The 21,858-nt window shown below is 39.2% G+C and overlaps 2 protein-coding genes across 8 annotated transcripts; one reads left to right on the forward strand and one right to left on the reverse strand.

The window, feature by feature from the left end:
• Positions 1–1,811: 1,811 nt before the first annotated feature.
• Positions 1,812–8,561, forward strand: baalcb (BAALC binder of MAP3K1 and KLF4 b). Of its 5 annotated transcripts, none has more exons than XM_048985969.1 (5): positions 1,812–1,984; positions 2,576–2,759; positions 4,024–4,436; positions 6,615–6,799; positions 6,877–8,561. In XM_048985969.1, the coding sequence occupies exons 3-5, from the start codon at positions 4,253–4,255 to the stop codon at positions 7,048–7,050; spliced, it is 543 nt and encodes a 180-aa protein (XP_048841926.1). In that variant the 5' UTR covers positions 1,812–1,984; positions 2,576–2,759; positions 4,024–4,252; the 3' UTR covers positions 7,051–8,561. The 5 variants fall into 5 exon arrangements, with proteins under 5 accessions (XP_048841926.1, XP_048841927.1, XP_048841928.1 ...); XM_048985970.1 differs by having other exon boundaries at positions 4,027–4,436; XM_048985971.1 differs by lacking the exons at positions 1,812–1,984; positions 2,576–2,759 and adding an exon at positions 2,819–2,900.
• nme6 (NME/NM23 nucleoside diphosphate kinase 6) lies at positions 8,487–21,037 on the reverse strand. Of its 3 annotated transcripts, none has more exons than XM_048985967.1 (7): positions 20,999–21,037; positions 14,347–14,361; positions 13,692–13,785; positions 12,798–12,900; positions 10,431–10,470; positions 9,709–9,869; positions 8,487–9,067 (listed from the first exon to the last, which is right to left on the reverse strand). In XM_048985967.1, exons 3-7 carry the CDS (start codon positions 13,782–13,784, stop codon positions 8,916–8,918), a joined length of 549 nt encoding a protein of 182 aa, XP_048841924.1. In that variant the 5' UTR covers position 13,785; positions 14,347–14,361; positions 20,999–21,037; the 3' UTR covers positions 8,487–8,915. The 3 variants fall into 3 exon arrangements, with proteins under 3 accessions (XP_048841924.1, XP_048841925.1, XP_048841923.1); XM_048985968.1 differs by having other exon boundaries at positions 14,323–14,361; positions 20,999–21,013; XM_048985966.1 differs by lacking the exon at positions 20,999–21,037 and having other exon boundaries at positions 13,692–14,360.
• Between the last annotated feature and the right edge of the window lie 821 nt (positions 21,038–21,858).

Genomic DNA, 21,858 nt, shown 5'->3' on the forward strand with positions numbered 1-21,858 from the left:
AGATTTTCCCACTATAGCCAGATCCAGTTTCTGTGGGGGGCGGGGGGGGGGGGTGACAATTTGTAGTAATAACTATTTCCTGCTGAAAAACACTGGTGAACTATCCACATCTCTCTGAATATCTGTGAGTCCCGAGACCTCCATGACACATAGATATAAGCTGCCAGTGTTGATCGGCAGGAAATCTTCTCCAAAGCCCCACCACCACCTCACACCAATCCACCCAGGGCTGTAGATGAACAAACTTCAAATAAATTTGCTGTTAATACAAACCGGATCAACTTGTGGTTTGTGTCCACGTGTACTAGAGACAAAGGCCCTGGTACAGAGTACATTCTGCGTACAACACAGCCAAGACTTGACAACCTTGATATGATGCGCATGGAATCAACCCTATGCATGGAGGCTGCAACTCTTCTCCACCGAACCCTGTAGCCCATTGACTGCAGCCTCCCTCTGACCATCCTGTAGCCTGCATTTGGTAGATCATTCTTGACAGAAGAAACCAAATTGTCAAGTTCCTCATCACTGATGGAATTATATGTGTCCCTAACACAGAGCTCATACTCTTTCATTCTTCTTAAGATTGTTCTACTTGAAACACCCATCAGTGTGGCTATGCAAGGCACAGGAAGTTGAATATGGAGCATTTCTTTCAAACGTTGTTCTTCAATCAAAATCTTGGGTCGTCTATTGGTGGCAGTGACTTCCTGTGTGACACATGGGGCTGGACGTTCCAGATGTGCCCTCGCAAGGTCAAAGAGCTCTTGCAAAGCCAGGGTGATAGCAGGAGGTACTTCAATGTGATTAGACAGGGCCTGCAGAAGATACAGCTCCTGATGACAAAGGAACTCCAGGTAATCCAAATTTAGTGGAGTCGCGCTGAATCCCATTTGTATTTTATGCAAAAGACTTTCGAGAAGGTGGTATCTGAGCTGTTCACAGAACAAATTATAGTTGATGAGGTGTCAAGATCTTGTCTCTGATCCACACACTAGGCCTACCATTCAAAAGTTTTAATTATGAAAATGAAATGTTTTTGTTTTGTGAGGTGCTTGTTCATGTATGATGATGTAGTGGCTGCTCTGTTTGACCGTGGTAAACCTTTTCACAAACAATATAGGTGAAGAAGTATGACATTAGATCTAAGGACCAGAGTCAAATAAAGTTAAATAAAATCCATCAAAAACACTTACTCAGTGGAGATTCCAATGTAGTAGGCAGACAACTTTATGGCTTTAATAATGAGTGTATTTAGCAGCTACAAGGACAAAAGATATTATAAACCTCTCCATTTTAATGCTAATTTAATAAACATTAACAGATAGCACTTAAGGTGGTTTCGCCTATAGTCTGCTAACACTAACCCGAGAACTAATATCGGAGGAGCGCTCTTCCCAGGATTTGAATTTATTAAATTGGCTTTGTGATGTTGTATTAAGAAATGTTATTCACAATGCAATTTACCGTACATTGGCCCATTCTTTTATATACGGTAAGACGAAGCGGGAAATTCGAGCGAGCGAGTGCTGTGCAGATGCGAGCGCGTAGAGGGGATGGGTTTTCAGCACTCGAGTGCACACACGCGCGTGGTTCTACTTTTGGCACTAATTTAACGGCGAGCGAGTGAGCGAGTGCTGTGCAATCGCGAGCGCGTAGAGAGCATGGATTTTCTGTTCGCGAGCGCATGCGCGCGTGGTTTTTATGCGCACGACTTTTGGCACTAATTTAACGCCATAGCAGTCCGTCTGAGTAAACGAACCAAACGAATGGATGGATGGATGGATGGATGGATGGATGGATGGATGGATGGATGGATGGATGGATGGATATACTTCGCGGACAATGCAGAGAATGACGCAAAGTATGGCACGGAATTCCATATTAATGGCTCAGTGTGTATGTGGTGAATGGACCAAATCAAGCGTTTACTTTGGTGTTCCGTGTTCAAAGAGCACAAACCGAATGAGGAGATGCTGCACAGGTACGCAGCCAGCCACAGATGTATGTTACTCCAGCAGAACAGAGCTGATGCTCGAGTAATATTATATTACGCATCCACGAGTAGCGGCCTAATAGCAATATATAATTCCATCCATCCATCCATAGTCCGGAGCCTATCCCGGATGCTACGGGCGCAAGGCGATGATCAACCTAGGATGGAGCACCAACCCAGAGCACAATTGCCCTGTTAAAATCAGTATCAAGGCAGTTATAACGGTTTATATTTTGGGCAGTTTCTTAAAGCGCTTTAATGACATTATACATAATTTTACTGATAAAAGATACATGCGTCTAATGCTGATCGTTAAGAAGATGACTATTTAAATCAAACAGATATTTGCTAATTTTATTTAAGTATTTCATTAACGCATACTTACAAACAAACCATACAAAATTCTGGATTTTATTGGTGTGTCATTTTTCTTGATGGAGAAAATTAATTTAAAAACTTGATAACCCTGTGTTTATCTTATATAAGGAATAGTCACTGTAGGTAGGCAAAGAATTTTGGTATTTTTACAATGTGAAATGAAACAGTTTGGTTCGGTTTTTAATCGTTTACACTTTACAGTTGAGTCCACATCCTCGACCAAGCACAGCAAATGATTAATTCAGCAAAGGAGGGGGGGGCGTTTTTTTTGACGAGCATATCGGCAGCATCAGCCCCCATTGCGGCGTACGACGTACATCTGGCATCTTACGGAGCAGACGAGACCGGAACCAAATCGCAGCGAAATCAAATGGACGCCAAAACAGTAAGTGATCATAAATAAAACAAAACATTCAATGGCAAATCGCGACTGAAATCATAGAGAGCGCCGTAAGCTGCGACGACGCTCCGCATCTGGACGCCCATTCATGTGATATTGTCTCGGCAAAGTTGTGAGTACGATACAGTAAGCAATGCCTCCGATCAGCTCCGCAAAAACGACCTTAATCACGTAGAATAAAAAGGCAGCTTCAGCTGTTTCGCCCAGCCATACAAAGTATTTATTAATACTTAGACTGTAGGAAGCGGTTTATGAAGCCATTTTCTCGGTTCTTAGCCTATAAATGTGATACTGTTACGCGGAGAAGGATTGCTTCTAATACGTAGATATTTACATATGTGAAATGATGTGCTTCATAACATGTTTTCAAATAGGTGCATAGTTTGATTAATATGAAATAGGTAATTTTTGTATTTACTTTTTGACATCGAAAACTGAAGTACATTCAAAGAATGCGCTCAGGTGTGTCCCGTAAAAATGTTCCTTTTATACTACTAATTTATTGAAAAGCGACTGGAGCTATCCAGTGCTGTTTATATATATATATATATATATATATATATATATATATATATATATATATATATATATATGAGGAGTCACAGCAAACACTTAATGCTTAAATGCAATTACATATTCACGAGCTTTATAAATCAAACTTCTTAGGTTTTGAAATGATGACTGTTGTATAACCTAAATCTGCGTACATAACCATATTTGGTTTTAATCACGGCTCTCAAATTCCGAATAGAATTATTATTTTGGTCGGATTCCTTTTCTGTTAGCCCAATTGACGTGTATTTCTACATATTATAGATAATTTCAAGATTCAAATGAACATCTGCAGACTGAAGGTTTCCACATAAGTCTGTAACATAAACTCCGTTTGAGGTCGGTAGATATAGTAGTTACCTAAACATTTATTTGCTGCTCACGTGCTATAATTTAGTATTATGATAAGAATAGTTGACACAGCCTGTCTAAATGATTTTGTGCGCCATCTACAACAGCGAAACTGTTACAATCAAAATGGCAGAAAATGCAAAAACAAAAATAGAGTTTGTGTAGAAAGCATATTCTGTGGTCGTGGATTTATTGTTAGTGTTTTCTTGAAAGATGAACGTTTGACAAAGGATTCAGTTCCTCTTAACTCAAGACTGGTCAGTGGTCATCACTACGAAAGTGTAATAATCGATGATTATGACAATGATGAAGATGATTATTATTATTATTATTATTATGCTTCCAGCAGATCGACCTGGTGTGGAATCATCGACTGGGTTCCATGGAATTCGACCAAAGGACTTTGAGGATGCAGTTTTGAGAATCGCAGTGATGCTTCTGGTCTGGTTTGAGCGCGTGGAGCTTCACATAAGTGCACATTTCATAAGGGAGCAGGAAAGGCGAAGATCTGGCCAGTCCCTCTGAAGCCATCCAGCCCAGGAGCTTTCGCAGATTCCCCACTGGATCACTGGACAATGGGGTGTGGGGGCAGCAGGACAGATGCCTTGGAGCCCAGGTACATGGAGAGCTGGACCAAAGAAACCGAGTCCACTTGGTTAACGAGCACAGACACGGACGTTGCTTTGTCCTCCATCCAGAACATCCCTTCGGAAAATTCCTCAGAGTCGGGCTTCGCATCGGAGAAGAACCTCAACTCAGGTGAGGATACAGTGTTTCGCTTGGTCCCCTTTGTAAAGAATGCAAAAAGAGCCACTGATTTGATCGTTTTAGACAGTCTAACTGGATGTTCTTTATCATTTTTGGTTAAAATGTGTAATGCAATTTTTTGGCTCCTGACCAAATCCCAGTGCCTGGGAAAGTCATGTTTGCGAGCAGATACTTTGCAGTTGTGTTTACTATGTTCATTAACGTGAAACAGGTGCAACTGAGGTCATAGTAGTGAGTGAGGAAAATAAAAGAATCTGCCAGTTCTACTTTTATGGTCTTTTATGCTGTACAGAAAGTATGTGACCTGAATTTTTTGCAAAAAAAAAAAAAAAAAAACAATGTATTGCCTTACAGAAAGGTAAGCATTTTGCTCTACATGGGTTAAGATAAACACAGTAAATGAAAGCAAAAATGCAAACATGCCTGTTTTTTCGGTCGTGTTTATCTTTTTGCTAAATCACTCATGATACCATCTGAATTGGTGAAAGTGTTGCCTTTGGCTGATCACTGCAGTATTACCATAGCAGTGTAGTAGCAGTAAGCGTCGTATTGGTCAGCAGACCGGATAAACAAAATAGATTTCTTATAAAAATGGCTTCTGATGGCCTCACTTTAAGTCTTTGTTTAAATGCATATAGTGTTGTAGTATAGGACCCTATCACACAAGGCTTGTACTTAAACCACACCCAGCACTGAATGTCAGCTGATTCAACTTCGTATGGGTACATTTTATAATATCTATAATAATATCTTGTATGAAATGTTATGAAAATGTTCTATAAACCAGTATTTTAAATTATTTTAATTAAATTGATCAAGTGAATTGTTATCAATATCAAAAGTCCTACCTTCACTCTCTGGGTTTGTGGAATGTCTGTTATCCTCAGATTGCATTGATTCTTTCCCACATTCACGGAATATACAGTTACATTAATTGTGACTGTGTGTGTGTGGGTGTGTGCATTTTTTTGCCATGCGATATACTGGCATCCCATCCGGGGTGTTCCCCAGCGTGGTACCATGGCCACCAAAGATTGTCATGGTCTGCCTGGGACAGGCTCCAGGACGTCTGTGACTGGCCAGGACGAATGATCAGAAGATGGGTGATCATAAAATGTGTAAACCCAAGTGGTAATACTGCAAATCTCTCATGGATATTTAGAAATTCCCCTTAATTTCTACTCCTCTAAGCACTCACCATTGTGAATGAGTCGCAAAATAGGGGGTTTCTAAGGCATATTCGCTCAGAAGGGTGAGGAGAAGCGTTGCACACCAGTGCAACACACATATGGAGGAGATCAGGAAACGGCACTGATTGGCCGAGAAAATCCAGAAGGCGCCTTGTCGCCATGGACACAGCTTCAGAAGCCGGATCGCTGCACAGACATACGCGTACAGATACAGCAAATGAGCAAGGATTGTACAGGTTCAAAACATTCGATTGAAGACGTGCTGTGCACACAACCGGTCATTATCTGCTCCTGACACTACTCAGTTGGACGTTTCGGTCGAAAATGTATTTTGAAGTAATTTTATGTTATTATGCTCAGATTGTACAGACGGAGGATGTGAAGCCCGTTAATTAGGTGTGTTTATCAGCCTTCTAAGTTAAGCTGTAATAATTATTTTAAAAAATGGTCTGTGACTTAAGTCTGGTGGTGAAGACCAGCAATACCGTTATTCACACATTACCTCTGCGAGGGATCAGACCTTAGCATTTATCTCCAGCATTAATGGCCTGACTTCTGGCACTAATTTTTAGCATTTGGTTTTCCAGGGAAGTGTGAATGAGGATCGTTATCTTTTAAATAATCCCTCGCTGTCACAATGCTTCGTCTATACTGAATGAATTCTCAGTCCTCAGAAATTCTCAGAAGAATGAAGAAATATTCATTTTTGGTTTTTTTTTCCGAGAGACTTGGCATTTTGAACAAATATATTGAAGTATATTTAATGTGTTATTTTTATTTAGATTATTTGTCGTTTAGGTTATAATCAAGCTTTTCAGATAAAACTCCAATCTAGATTGCGTTCGTCTAAAGGTGATTATAAGTTTAATTAGATTTAAATTTAATTCAATTCAGGAGCAGAATATGGATGCAAAAGGATCACAATATAGATATCCACTGCCATGTATAAAAACATGTTTTTGCACCCGTATCTGGTTAGTTTCAGATTTCTTCGATGAGGGGCTCCCAGCTCCAGCTCAGGCTTATCTGAAGGTGTGTCCAGCCATATCTGAGGCCGGCCGAAATGAGGTGAAGACAGGAAGTAACAATACTTCACAGGACCAAGTGGTGGCGCCCTCTCCGGGCACCACTTTACAGAAGAGAGTCCTGTGTACTGAGGAAATCGTACGTAGCACCTCCATTCCAATTTATTTAATGCTTTATTCGGGCACGGAGTAAATCACGACTCTTTGTTTCGACAGACCAAGTGGCAGGACAACCGGATGTCCTCCAAGCAAGTGACTATCACTGTCACGAAGAGCATTAGGCAAGTGGACAAGAGCGGGAAGATCAAGGAGACGTCCCACACCACCTTCGAGGTCATGAAGCCAGCAGATGGGCCCACAGAGACAGTGGCAGGCAAGGGCATGAAGTGACATACTCACTAAAGGAAGGCGACTATTCCTAGGGGTGTAATTCTGATAGACTCCAAGTGTCACCCCTCCCACACCCCTTAAAATGTGCTGTCACCTTGGAGCATGTCATGCTGCAGGAGGGACAATGATGTGAACAACCGATTCATTATTCATTGTTATTTTCCCATTAAACAACTGCAACTTATAAATCTTGTACATTACGGAATAAGCACTGATAAGCTGCTTCACGGAGACGTCTTGACGTCATGTAAATCAGATATTTACGTTACCAGGCAGAATTATGATGCAATTACGTTAACGTGATTAAATGATATATTGTAATAACGTAATTTCAAAGACAACAGAATTTATATTAAGCATAAATGCGTCATCCAGGGTGTCTCATGAGCTTCCTGGGATGAGCTGCAGGTTCACTGGGACCATCTACTGGAGAAGGGAGGTGGATGGACGAATGCATTTAAAAGTATATATAGAAACTGGGCTGAATAACATTCTTCCTATATTCCCAGCACAGTTATGTATATTACCGTCTTCCAGGTTCTATTCTGTAGTAAATGGAATTTTGCGTGTCATTTCCTATAATTCTGTAATAACAGCTGGGGCATATTTGAAATGCAGCGTTTAGTATAACGTACTTTCAGCAACACCTGCAGGGCATTTACTCATAATAAAAACGGCATTTAACTCTCAATCAAATGCTGGTGGGGTGTACAGTGCCAAACTGCAATTGCCAGTGAGGAAGGGCAGGTTTTTACTTCTGCAGACGGGCCTTAAAAAGGGCATGCGACTGCATATACAAACACAGAACCTGCGATGCAACAGATGCGGGTCATTTGCAATGAAGAGCAAAGCTCATTGATGTTTTAAAGTTACATATTTGATTTCTCAGCAATTCCTGTCTTTTTGAGTTCAGACGAATGACTCACAGTATAATCCTTCATTCAAGTTCTGGTCCGTCACCGTTAGTCAAAGCATGGCCACCAAAGACCGTCACTGTCCGCTGCCCATTTGAGTACGCAGTGGTCCCACTGACCACACATGCCTTATGCACATTAGGTGAACCGTACTTCACGCGATGTTGGAATGCTGGCAGCTTTGACAAGCTCCACGTGTAAAAATTCATTCTGTTCAAGATCAACTGCCAAATCGAGATTGTACAAATAAAATCTTGTGTTTTACTGAAAGAATGACTTGAAAAAAGCCGTGAAGACCTGCCTTTCCCTATGGTTTCCTTACCAGAGTAATACAGTGGTGTGGAATGCAGACTGGAGTTCAGCCAGAACACAAAATTAAACATCACAGATCATGATGGATATAGCTGAAGTGCTTATACCATATTCCAGTTATAGGAGGTAATGAAAATTGTAACTTTCATTCCAACAATTTCATATTACAGTCCATAAGTTTAATGTAAATGATAAGTATGAACCAGAAAGTTTTTCCAAATATGTAAATGTGATTTATTTACAATAAAAGTGAATATAGCCTAAAACAATCAGGCCAATCTTTAATGTTTGCTGTTAATTTGTTTTCTTTCGCAACCTTGTGTCTTTACTCCAGTATAATTTATCAGTCGCACTTCTGTCAAAACAGATCACTACGATTACAGAGAAACAGCCACAGTGCTAATTTAACGCCGATCCTGTTTACGTGTGTCCGGCTGAATTAGCGCTGACAGCTTTTGCTGTGGGTGAAGCGTTACGGTTTCATTTCATGCTCATGTTTCCTGGGAATTTGAGACGATTTCGGCGTTGTCTCGATGCAAACGAGCAGAGCTGAGCGCTGGAGGATGCCGCCGGCAGCTCGCTCCCCTGAGAGGCCTCACGCTCTGGCGTGGGTGTTTGACCTGTCAGCCTCTCCGGCTGTCATGCTGTTCCCAGCGTGGTGTGTATCCTTCTCTGCTCGTCGTATTCCACATGCCCCGTCCGGAAAAACGGTTCGCTCCTTTCCATCCACTCTCGCACATTGAACTCCGGAAAGAAGAAGGTGATCTCTCTGTGGGCCGACTCCACCGAATCTGAGGGCATATAATTCAAGGGTGGGTACGAGAGGACACTGGTAGCTCCGCCCCTCAGGAAATACCGGGCCGCATCTCCTTGGCACACCAGCAGCTGACCATCGGCTGAGCTTTTAGGTTTGTAAGGCTTCTATAAAAATACTAAAGAAAATAACAGCCACTGTAAAGGTGGTGCGCAAATACTTTATCATCTACACTGTCAGGAAAAAGGAGTAGCAATTTGTACCTTTGCTTGTACCCTCAAGAGTCAGCCAATTGTACCATATAACTGTAGGTAATTGTACCTTTTAAGGTACATAAATCGACTATGAGGAACATTTTTCTATCACTAGGGGTACATTAATGTGTGCACCTTGGGGATGTTCCTCTGAGTCCATTTCTGTACCTAAAAAAAGGTACATTTACCTTAAGCTAAGGTACAACTGGCAGACCCAACATTGGTGTACAGCCCCAATGACAAGCAAAGGTACAAATTGGTACTCTTTTCCTGACAGTGGATAAACAACAAATACAAAAAAAAACATACAAAATATAATGACGTCATTTTGTAGTAAAACAGAGTCAGAAGCATAAGAAGACATTCCCTACACAGAGGTGTGGTCTAACATGCAAACCAAGCGACCTGTTGACAGAGAGACTACCTGAACCGTGAGTAGTGTTCCTGGTATCTGTTAGCCCATACAGGGCCCGAATGCTGCCCGGGGATGTGTACCGGGCCCGGAACACTTTGGTGGGACCCATCAGCTCCCTCCAGCGGGAGATGGCGTCGTCCTGGGCCAGGATGTACGCCTGAATTGGCCCACTGCAACAACCAATCAATACAATGTATAATGCTGGAAGAAACAGCCGTATGCGCCAAAGTTAACCCTATGGATAATGGAGACTCACTGAGTGACGTCCAAAACACACCCACAGGAAACGCCTGGGTTCCTTCATGCTACTTCAATACATTGCAATTGAACGCTGAACAAGTCTTAAAATTTACCAAAGATTCACAACCACCTTCACTGTACATTTGATCTGTACATCTTTAAAAAGATGCCCGTAAGATATTATCCTGTCATAAAATGTTCCACTAATTACTGAATGACATCAATGGACTGACAATAATTAATACTTCATCATGATTGTGTTTCTTACTATATTACTGTCAATCGACATTGTGAAAACAAAAGGTACTCCAGCTGCTTTATATGCTCTATATTAATGAAATGGAAATGAAGAAGAATAGAGCACCGCCTTTCTACTCCTTATGCAAAAACCAGGGGTGACTAAGCTGGAGTGCAACTTTAGCAACAAAAGAGGAAAATTCACTTTGCTTTGTGCTGTATACAGGCTAAATCCTAAGTGCCTTTCTCCTTACCTGGACATGTATTCAACCAGCCTTTGGTAGAAAAATCTTCCTGAAAGACCCAAAGGACAAATAAAATATGGTGACTCATCCAAAATGGATGATTTAATGAGAACTTGTCATTTAGAAGACAATTGTAACACAGCACTTTTACTGCTTAGAGATGCTCTGCTTTCACATTAGTATTGCTGCAGCTGAAGGAAAATAGGAGCTTTTCACCTTAAGGCTGGTACGATCCATACGGACCCCTGCTGGTTCTGTTACACAGCCCGCTGAGCACGACTTGCTTGGGAGCTCACAGTGGAATAACAAGCATCCTATTAAACGGCGATCAATGGGATGTCGCTTGTCACTCCATTAAAACCCCTCCAGGGAGACCCAGATGTATCGTGTGCCAAAGCTCAGATGGGGACGCGTGACTCCATGACATGCTGCTGTATGATCCTAAGGGGGAGGGGAATCAGTCTTCCCACTCTGAGGATACTCGCGTTAGCCAGAATCTAGTGACGTCATGAGCGGGAAGAAAATGGGGAAAAGGTCTTGAGGAATGAATGCTGCTCTAGCAGGGAGGGAGTCCTTTGGTTATCAAATGAAAATGAATGGTATAAGCTCACACTGCAATGCGTCTGCCTGTTCAGTGTACAGCCTCTTCCCTGTTAGAATCAACTGATGGCAGCAGTGTCACTAAACAGACCTTACGTTTAACAGTGACATAACACTCTATGAGCCCCGCATATGCATAGAAATTGAAACACAGCATTTTCAACATGCTTACAGTAAGCCTTACTCTTGGTTTGTTAAACGTGTAGGACATCACACACAAATTCTGATTTATTTCCACTTCAGTGAGTCCCGTCCCTTAACACCACAACACACAGCATCTAAAGGAACAGCAAAAAATTGTTGCACGCCACAGTGAATTTGGTTTTCATGTGTATTGGGTAGCCTGGAAAAAGACATCATGTTTAGCTCTAAATGCTTAGCGTGTTAAGTGTGAGGAGAGAGTACACAGCCATGGAGTGACATTAGAACTCGGAGGCATGTAAACGAAACACTGGGACTGCAGGGAATGGGGGAGGCGCATAAGATTACTTTTCCTCAGAATGAGCGATAAGCAGGAAATAATCCATACAAATAACCTGGTTCGCCAGACACTCACAGTAACCCTCAAAATTACTTGCCAATGAAACAGAGACCTGCAATATTCCTTAACACACTTTCGATCTTAGGAAAGAGACAATAGTCTGTGTATACAGCGGCAAACAACCTGTGCAAGGCTGCAGTGACTAAGCAGCCAGGCTGTGGGAGCAGCACAGACACAAGCTGTCTCTGTGAGAAGGGTGCATCAAATCCCGCTGATGTCAACATAGTAAAAAAAAAAGAAAAAAAAAAGCTAATTTGAACTGCAGCTAAAATGCGCTAAAAGCAGGTGCATCCTAACAAAGAAAACTAAATATCTTATATTCATAAGAATTAAATTAACTACATTCTTGTCACAGAGTACCAAATCTCATAAAAAAAACCCTAAAAATCTAATTCATCTGCCGACTCGGTCCGACTCTGTAGTACCATGTTCCCGCTCAGCATCTTTAGAACTGAAGAGTCACGGCAACAAATCGAGAACATGAACACGGAGAACCAGGAGTCAGCCTGAGCTGCAGAGCATGCAGAGTACAGGGTGCAAACGCTGCCCCCCAGTGGTCAATGTGAAAGCCAGACGTCCTACATGCTGCTGCAAATGGTGACATTTAACAAAACCCTCCACAGCCCTGCCAGTTCACAAGGCCACCCCCCCCCCCCCATTTATACAGGCCTGCAAAAATATCACCATGGTGATAAAACTGACATCAAACACGAAAGAGGAAAAAAAAAACAATGATACAAAGACACCAAAAATAATTAATTATACACAAAAAAGAGAGTTAATGAATCACATGGGCCTCTTATGAGATCCACAGTGATTCCTGTGTATTCTGCATGTATTTTGTATCTGTATCTGTTCTGTATGCATGTATTTTTGCCACGTTTCACTAAGAAAATTCAGATTAAGTGCCTCTTCCAAAAGTGAAACTTAAATGACGCTGATTTTGTTAAATGCACTCCTAAATTACAATTACATTGAAATGATAATAAAACAACTGACTGAATGTATCAATTGTGAAAATATAACATAAAGGCACTGGTGCCCATTCTAAAGAGGCAGAGTCACCTGATCATGTAGGTCTGTGACACATTTGCCATTAAATGCCGCTCCTCCCTGGGTGTGGTTTCCAGCACCTGTGGCAGTTTTTCACATCCACATGCTTCATGCTCAAATGACAAAATACCTACCACCCCCCCCCCCCCCCCACTGCCCCATCTGTTTCCTCAACATACTACCTGCATGTTCCGCATAAAATCTTTCAGACTCTTGCCTCTTCCACACCAGCTCTCTCGATCTAACGATAATGAAGTTGTTCTTGAGGATTTTTTGGTGGAGAGCCTGTAATGAAATGGCACCGAGGTTGTACCATGCGCTATATCACCCAACAAAAACCATGATCAGCATCTAAAGACAGACATACATTTCTTGCATACACATGAAAAGACTTGAGAGACTTGCGTTCATTTAGTTTTTAAAATCAAACGGCATGCACTTTTTAAATCTGCCTCTAACATGAGATGATAGCTGTTATTTTGTGAGAAAATAACTCCCTGTTCCGTCGTCTAAGCTAATAAAAAACTTATAAAATTCAAGCAGATAAAAGCAGTACAATAAAGTATGCCTTCAGTCTTTTATGTTGAAGGAAATTGAGTCGGATATTATGAAAGAAGCAAGTTAATTAATGTTTTTGTCTCCTTCCTCTATTAATAAACATGCATTCAAAAGGGTAATGTCAAAGAACATTGAAAACTGTAGACAGCTAAAATCAATGCTTTGCTCCTCCAAATGAAAAGCAAAAAAAATAATAATTAAGCTGAGAGATTATTAATTTTCATTTCTTCTATGCTGGTGGGAAACTCATATTTCTGTATCGAGAATGCACTGCCACTGGCAATAGTTTTTTTTTTTTTAATTAGTAGAGTTTTTTTTAAATCTGCTGTCCTTTTAAGGTTCCCAGCACACTACGTAGCTGTTGTAAATCAATAGATCCACTTCAATATACGATTTTTATGTATCTGAAACAATACGGCCAACAATTTATAGGGGATAGTGGTAAAACATCGAACTGCGTAAATTTGCAAATAGCTTTGAACAAAACCATAAATATAGAGAAATATAAATGCATCTACCTCCAGTATCAAAGGATGAGCCACCGCATCGGGTTTTATGATGGCGAGAGTGAGCTGTAGGGCTTTCCCACGGCGTAGTGCAGTCAAAAGCATCCTGCGTAGTACAATTAACATTTATTACAGAATATATTTAGTGCTAAACGTTAATTTCTACTCAGTTTAACTCCGCTATCTACAGAAAAGTCGGCTCCTTGTGATAAACCAGATACGGGTTTTCTCTACATACTAAGCATATTTCAATAGCTGATAAATAAAGCTCGTTATTTAAGCCTGTAAGTCACACCGAGCGAAAGTTTTTATACTTTACGAAAAATATTTCCAAAAAACTGGCACCAGCAAGCAACTACTAGTAAGAATAATAGCTAAACAACAATAGGTTATTTAATATCTTAGATGCCCAAGTTCTTCTATACATATTTTTGTTCTCAAAGGCACCTCATTTTAACTAATTATTTAGAATGTTAGTTATATAGCCTTCAGAATATGTGAAGCGTGGCTAACGGCTAAGTAGCAGGTCTTGTTCGTGACCATATTTTTACCAATAAATATAAGATTTAATAAGTCATAACCAGTAGCTGCTCTTGACATATAATGTTTATAAAATTGAATATTTATACGTTAGAAAAATTACGTTATTGACAGTAAAACAACTGACGCTGGTTAGCATATGCCGGTGTTCTAACGATTCATCCTACCTTATCAGATTTTCCTACCGTAGCGCAATGTTATAGTTTTAACCATCAGTTTTTCCTACCTTATCAGAAAATGCTACCTGTATAAATGGGAGGTATTTAATTGAACTGCACTACATAACAATATCCTACCGCATGTTATGGTAGCATAATTTTATTTACACACTTCAACCCCATGAAATTATGCTACCATAAAGTGGGTAGGATTTTTTTATGACACACTTCAACCCCATGAAATTATGCTACCATAACGAGGGGTAGGATTTTTTTATGACACACTTCAACCCCATGAAATTATGCTACCATAACGAGGGGTAGGATTTTTTTATGACACACTTCAACCCCATTAAATTATGCTACCATAAAGTGGGGTAGGATTTTTTTATGACACACTTCAACCCCATGAAATTATGCTACCATAACGAGGGGTAGGATTTTTTTATGACACACTTCAACCCCATTAAATTATGCTACCATAACGAGGGGTAGGATTTTTTTATGACACACTTCAACCCCATGAAGTATAATGTTATTTTGTGGTGGAATTGAACAAAATGACAACACAAAAGTACTGGTACTTTAATATGTATTTGAAGCCAAAAAGAAAAAAAAAACTTTCACAAACACTTTGTACAAATGAAAGCAAACTGATTCTTTGGATCAAAATTTGCACATTGAAAATGTGCCCATCTGTTGCAGTGGTCGCATTGGACCTGTAAGTATAAAAAAGTAATAAATTAGAATCTTTTGTAGACAGAACAAAGTAATACTCTATATATATTGTTGTATATATTTAATGACCTGCAAAAATTTACCATTTCAATTAGGGTTTTGTCAGCATCGCCTTCCATCATGGAGCAAATGACACAGTAGTCCAATGCCTTGCCTACACACACAGAAGTTCCCATAAGCTTTTTGTGCTTTTATTATGAAATGTGTATGACTGAAGCAACACAGTTAGATGATTATTGTGGATATTTAATTACTCTAGAACCCACCCTGATATTCCAGGAGGGAACAGGCTATTTCCAATCGGGCATTTGTCACGAAATCTGAAGTCGTCTGAACTCGACTGATGTCTCCCTCTGAAAGGAGATGTTCAGCAAACTGCAAAAAAGAATAAACAAGTATATCAATATCACTATAAATTTGTCACAATATGAGTACATATCCTCGACCCTAAACTGAGGTTCAGCATAAATCTTTTCATTTCAGCATATGCAATACACCATGAAGTGCAATGTTGCTGGTATAGAACTAAAGCTGAAGAAATCAATAGAACAACTACAAATATTTATTTAAAATGTGCTTTTTGGGTATTTCAAGGTCGCTGTACACAACAACAAATAAATAACACACAGCAATGATAGCTGTGTCATTATTATTCCTTCTGCAAAACCAACACCTGTATACAACAAATTATAAACTGGAATAGGTTTAAAAGCATCAATGAAAAGTTTTTAAAACATTTACCTTCAAAATTAAAACGCCGCAACTGCTACCATCTCTCTGCTTGTTGTGTTGCAGGGTTGCTACTGTCCATGTTGCTCTGTTCTCATCATCCCCTCTCTGTTTCATAAAATTCCTAAAACATAAAGGTCATTACATTCACATATAACAAAGTAAAGACATTATAATTTTTCCAAAAGAAAATATTCAATATACTTGAACTGTGATACCTCCAGTTGCGCAAAATTCTCCTCTCATAGGAGGCTTCATTTCCAAATGGGTCTATCAGAATGATTTTTTTGAGGGGAATGTCGACAACCTAGAAATATTTTGATGCAATCAAACATACATAATATTAGTTATGATATTTTTAATAATATAAAAAATATGTAATTGTAATATTTATTGTTTCACAATGATATAGTGTTCCTAATTCCCACTCACCAAAAGTATCCAATGGGCTCCAACATTCACGGGGCATGCCCACTTCTCCACCACAGGAAATTTCATCTGTGGTAAGTGGTAAGAGTAAGTTAGTAATACTTAATCATGCAAGATATAAAATGTTACACTATGTTATGATTTACCTTCATGAGAGTTCGGAATTTGCCAGTAAACAAAGATGTTGCCACAACTGCACACATCTGGTGTATTGGTTTCTGTAAAAAATAAATAATCTTGTCTTTTATAGATTGAATATGTAGTTTAAAAATGGACAAATGTTAACTGTTTTCATAATTGATACTTGCCTGTTGTTTCTCCAAAATGTAGTGCACATATGCATCAATAACCTGTAGACAACAGGTTTATAGGCAACATGCAAAACTACCGTATTAATATGTTGGACAACTTATTTTCCTTCTCTTACTTCATCCGAAAGCCACTCATTCCCCTGCAGGGTGCGAAAAGAATGATCATACAGTTTGTATGGGCCAACAACTGCTTCAACTCTCCCAGTGTCCTTTGCAGCCCAAAGCATCATCACTAAAAAGCAAATGTAAAACAGTTAGTGTTACAATAAAGAGGTCCATCAGACCAAGTCAAAAGCAAGAAATATCTAAAGAATTTGTAATGAAGCAGACAAACTGAACTCATGCAAACATAAAACATGTAATATACAGAGGGTGGACTAAATAGTCAGTTGGGTTGCTCACCCTTTCCTAATTTTTAAAACTGTTTATACATAAACATATTTTTGGCATTGTTTAGAGATTAACTATTTTGTGTATAGTTATCTGATCATGCTGTTATTTTGTTCACCCATCTGTAATTCAAGCAACAAACTTGTGACCAACTGGTCAAACAGGTAAAAAGTAAATGTTACACACAAAACGCTGGACTGGGCTATACTGACTAACTGGACAGGGCCAAACTGGCCAACTGGACAGGGCCAAACTGGCCAACTGGACAGGGCCAAACTGGCCAACTGGACAGGGCCAAACTGGCCAACTGGGAGCTTTGTAGTTACAAGACAAGACCTTCTTCTTGGGGTGTTCTCTTTGATATAGGGTTTTTGTCCTGTGTTGGTATTTTGCCTGTGGTGCCTGTGTTCTTTTTGTTAGGGGGAGGGGTGCTGTCATCTGAGCCATCAATATGTTTTTGCATGTTTTTGGCAAAAACAATAACAGAGGGTCTCTTCAAGTTGTGCTTGATTACCTCTGGGTCATTGGCCTTGTCCAAAGACTGCTGAGGTCTTAGCGTGGGCTTGACTCGTTCCACACAAGGAGGGTCGTTGAATGGATCAGTGGGTTGTGTAGTGGGTTGTGAGCTCCTTCTGTATGGCTTCAGGTGGCTGATGTTATATTTGTTTCTCAATATTGCTCCTTCGCGATTTTTTAGTGTTACAATTTTCCCACTGATTGTCTCTATAGTGTATGGTCCAGAGAAATCAGGTTCCATTCTGCCACCCTTCCTTCCATATTTTCTTATGTTGGCCAAAAGAACTTCATCTCCAACTTTGTACACAACATTTTTGTATTTCTTTTGCACCCTTTTCACATAAGCTGCCTGTTGCTTTTCCTGTGATTTCTTTATATTTTCTTCTGTGGTAGCTTTAATGCCCTCCATTGTTTTGTTTTTCAACTGTTTGAACTCACCGTAACTTGCTTCATCAGGGAGGATGATTGTGGAAAGCTAACAAGTAAGATCACAATGGCAAGACAGAAATCACAATTTATGATTAACATTTTCCCTGTCCTGCATGGCCTTAACATGAAGTGAAACAAAACAGGTTGAAAAGTCATACAAATTATAACAATTGTGCACAGGGAGAACAAACTCCCCAAAGAAAGGCCCCATTCAAACGGATTTGAAACCAGGACCTTATTGCTGTGAGGCAACAGTGCCAACCGCTAACCCATCGTGCTGCCCCTAAATGTAAACAATTTAAGAAATAAAAAGGTGAAAACATCTACACCCCCTGTATGTACATAGAAAGCTGTGGAAAACTTTCAAGACATAGTTCTACCACAGGACAGTTTGCAAAAACAGCACAAACATCTGCATTGAAACTACAAGACCTTATATTTGATTATAAAATAGATATATAAAAAACGGAACATGTCGTAGCTGTTTTCAGAAGCAATTGCCATGGCTGTTCAAGCCCCAATTCATTAGCTTGCAATCACCTTGTCACAAGAAACTATGCTAAACTATGTCAAGATATGAGTAATTGTACTTACTGGCAATTCAATGGGAACCTGTGAAGGAAACACTGCCTCTCTTCCGTACATAAGCAGAAATGGTGAATGTTTAGTGGTTGTATGGACCTTTGACCTTAAAGAAAATAATGTTGCATCCAGATAGATGTCCCAGTCATTCTGCTGGTTGTTAACCAGTTTCTTCAGAGCTCTTAACAGATAATTTAAAATAAAAAAATAATAAAATCAGTAAATATAACAAATCTGGTCACAACACACAAAAAATAAAACATCCAAAAAAAATAAAACACCAACCGTTTTATATTGTCGTTTGTTTTTTCATCCAGTCCATTTGTTTGTGGATGGTAGGCTGCAGTTACACTTCTCTCAATGTGCAACATCTCACACAGGCTGCGGTTGAGCTTTAAAAGAAAAACAAAGTTATTAAATACTAAATAACTAAATTTTTAAATAAACATAGAAAGAAATTCATTACTTCATTACTTCATTGACAAATTCTCTTCCTTGATCTGACAGAATTCTTTTCGGACATCCGTGTCTGTAAATCATGGAACAGAGATGCCTTCCAACTTCAGTTGCAGACTTTCCTTTCAAAGGAAATGCTTCAACCCATTTAGAGAAGTAATCTGTCGCTGTAAGGATATACTGGTAGCCATCAGTGGTTTTAGGCAATGGTCCAGTCAAATCTATTCCAACCAGCTCCCACACAGCAGACACCTATAACAAAAACACACTATGTTTGTGTGTATTTACTCTTGGGGTAAATACTAGTAAATACAATTTGAAATTTGTAAAAGTACATGTAGAGATTGGAGTATGAACTGTATATACATACTGCATGCATTTATTTATAGCCATTTAGCATCTTAATGTCTCTAAAAAAAATTTATGGATTACCTTAATACACTCCAGTGTCTGTACAGCTGTCAAAGGCCTCCCTACCTTTTGGCACTCATCACATTCCAAGATCTAAAGGATATAAAAACATTTCATGCCTGTAGAGTCTTCACATTCATTTGAAGAAAATACATCAACTCATACATACCCAGTTTTCAATGTCCACTGACATGCCATACCAGTAGAATCTGGAACATATGGCATTCCGTGTCTTGTTGATCCCGGTGTGCCCTCCCAAAGGTGATGAATGGAACTCACTGAAGATTGACCTGGCCTCCTCTTTTGTTTTGATCACTCTCCTTGTTCCATATTGAAGTTCTCCATCTAGGTTTGCACAGTAACATTGGTTATAGGGACATGGTTAAAACGGGGGCAAGGGGTTCACGACTGCAGGTTCAATTCCCCACCTGGGGCTCTGTGTGCAGAGTTTGCATGTTGTCCCTGTGTTTGGTGGGTTTACTCAAAGTGCTATGGTTTTCTCCTATAGTCACATGCATTGTAGCCTGACTGGTGGCCAAACTGATAATAGTGTGTGAATGTGAGTGTAATTGTGCCCTGTGATGGATTGTACCATTGTACCCAGCCCTGTTTTCCCTGGGATGGGCCCCTGGTTCCCCTGACCCCTGAGGAATGAGTTCTCCATCTACATAAAGAACATTAAAAAAAACATAATATTGGCTATTATTAAAAATATTCAATTGTTTGACTAATTCTGTAGCTGATGTGCATGTTACAAGTAATTTCTTGTTTTTGTTTTGTAATGGTTTGACATATAGTGCTATATATTACTTTTATTAAAAAAAGTAATTAGTAAAAAAAACAAACATACCCTTTAGAGTAAATTTTGAGGCATATCTTCTTAAATTTTGCTTTTGTGCTTTCTCAAATCCAGATGGGTATGATCCCACAGAAAGAAAATCATAAATCTCTGTCCATTTATTCTCCATTTCTATAAAGAAAAAAGATGAATTAGTGATAATGAAAAAAAAAAATCAATGGGCAATTTAGCAATAAATACAAACTAATCTGAGTGTCCACAAAGTAAAAAAATTGTCATGACCATTAAAATTAAGTTTTACTTAACCTTCCTATTATCTACAGAATCATATGAACACTTAAGGATCATTTGATTGTCTTTGGTGCATTGATTTTTAGAGTCTAGGTGTTTTCGCTGCCATGAAAACTAGTTAGGTAGCTAGTTCAATTGTTAGTAATTATTTGTGTAGCGAAAACAATATAAAATAAATCCACACAAACGGTAAAAATGTGTACAACGTGTACGACTAGGACAAGCTACTACAGGTTAGCATAAAAAATAACGTTATACATGTGTTCTGTCTTAAAATATACTAATAGTATATTCATAAACTGTTACAGTTAACATACAATCAAAGTTAACATAAAATCACTCAAACAAGAAAACGTTACCATAAAATCTGACAAACAAGAAAAAATAAATATATATCTTTATATACTCACCGCAGGTAACGTTAACCACAAGAGCAGCACGGATTTATGGGCGTTCCGCAAAAGTGGAAAAATATTCAGAAGCACATGCGCGGTGAGCGTAAGTAGGACGGATTCACGGGTAGGATGAATTTATAGAACACCGGTACAGTGCCGGTCCGTCTCTAAACATTTTCCCCCTATATTTCATCATTGTAATTTACGTTCCGCAAATGGGATTTTTTTGTAGTCTGTTAAAATTTATGATGGGAACATAGCTTATATAATCGGACATAATAAAGTCCAAGAAAGTGTAATATCTGAAATATAAAGCTAGCATATGCAGTGGATCTCTGGGATATATGCTAGAGTAAAAATAAAGGTACACAGATATGCAGGATTCCCAAATCGACTTTAGTGACGAGTGCATTAACCATTACAATGTGCCAGTGTATTTCACTGAGTATACCTGTTTCGGGTCACGTCCAAAGTGGTGTGTTAGAATCCCACCCTTGTTCTGTTTGGCTTGTGTCACGTGGGTAAAAACATGTATTTAGATTAATTGGTATATTTAAATTCCTCATGTAGTGTGTAATTGCGAGTATGTATAGTATAAATCGTTTGCTTGGAATGTAAATTTTACAAATATATGCATTTTATTAGCAACGAATTTAAGGAAATATTTTATAAAAATGTTGTTGAATTTGTTGCATTCTAAAACTGAGTATTAATTGATTTTAGTTCTGAAAAATGAACAAATAAACAAATAATACTAGATATTGACTGCTTTAATGCCCATTTACCTTCAGTAACCCATTATCCAGTGTAGGACTGGCATCAGTATTGTCGGAGAGATATATATTCAGTTTATTATTGTCTGATTACTGAGAATGGAGTATTTGGAGGCAATGTGGCAATGGGCAAGAAACTGACTCATTTTAATAAGAATTGGCTGACCACTGGGGATGTAATGTTTGAAGGGGCGTGTCTATGAGAAAGAGACTAGCTTATGTTATTAATACT

This window comes from Brienomyrus brachyistius, chromosome 19, assembly GCF_023856365.1.
Source record: "Brienomyrus brachyistius isolate T26 chromosome 19, BBRACH_0.4, whole genome shotgun sequence".
NCBI classification, from domain to species: Eukaryota; Metazoa; Chordata; class Actinopteri; order Osteoglossiformes; family Mormyridae; genus Brienomyrus; species Brienomyrus brachyistius.

Bases quoted from the DNA above. Each gene is read 5' to 3' on its own strand.
- nme6 (XM_048985966.1), bottom strand. From the start codon at position 13,805: ATGTTAATTGTACTACGCAGGATGCTTTTGACTGCACTACGCCGTGGG. The intron at 12,901-13,691 runs GTAGATGCATTT...ATTTCATTACAG, and splicing joins CTCATCCTTTGATACTGGAG to GCTCTCCACCAAAAAATCCT. The intron at 9,068-9,708 runs GTAGTCTCTCTG...ATATGCCCTCAG, and splicing joins GAACACTACTCACGGTTCAG to ATTCGGTGGAGTCGGCCCAC.
- baalcb (XM_048985969.1), top strand. From the start codon at position 4,253: ATGGGGTGTGGGGGCAGCAGGACAGATGCCTTGGAGCCCAGGTACATG. The intron at 4,437-6,614 runs GTGAGGATACAG...GTATCTGGTTAG, and splicing joins GGAGAAGAACCTCAACTCAG to TTTCAGATTTCTTCGATGAG. The intron at 6,800-6,876 runs GTACGTAGCACC...TTGTTTCGACAG, and splicing joins TCCTGTGTACTGAGGAAATC to ACCAAGTGGCAGGACAACCG.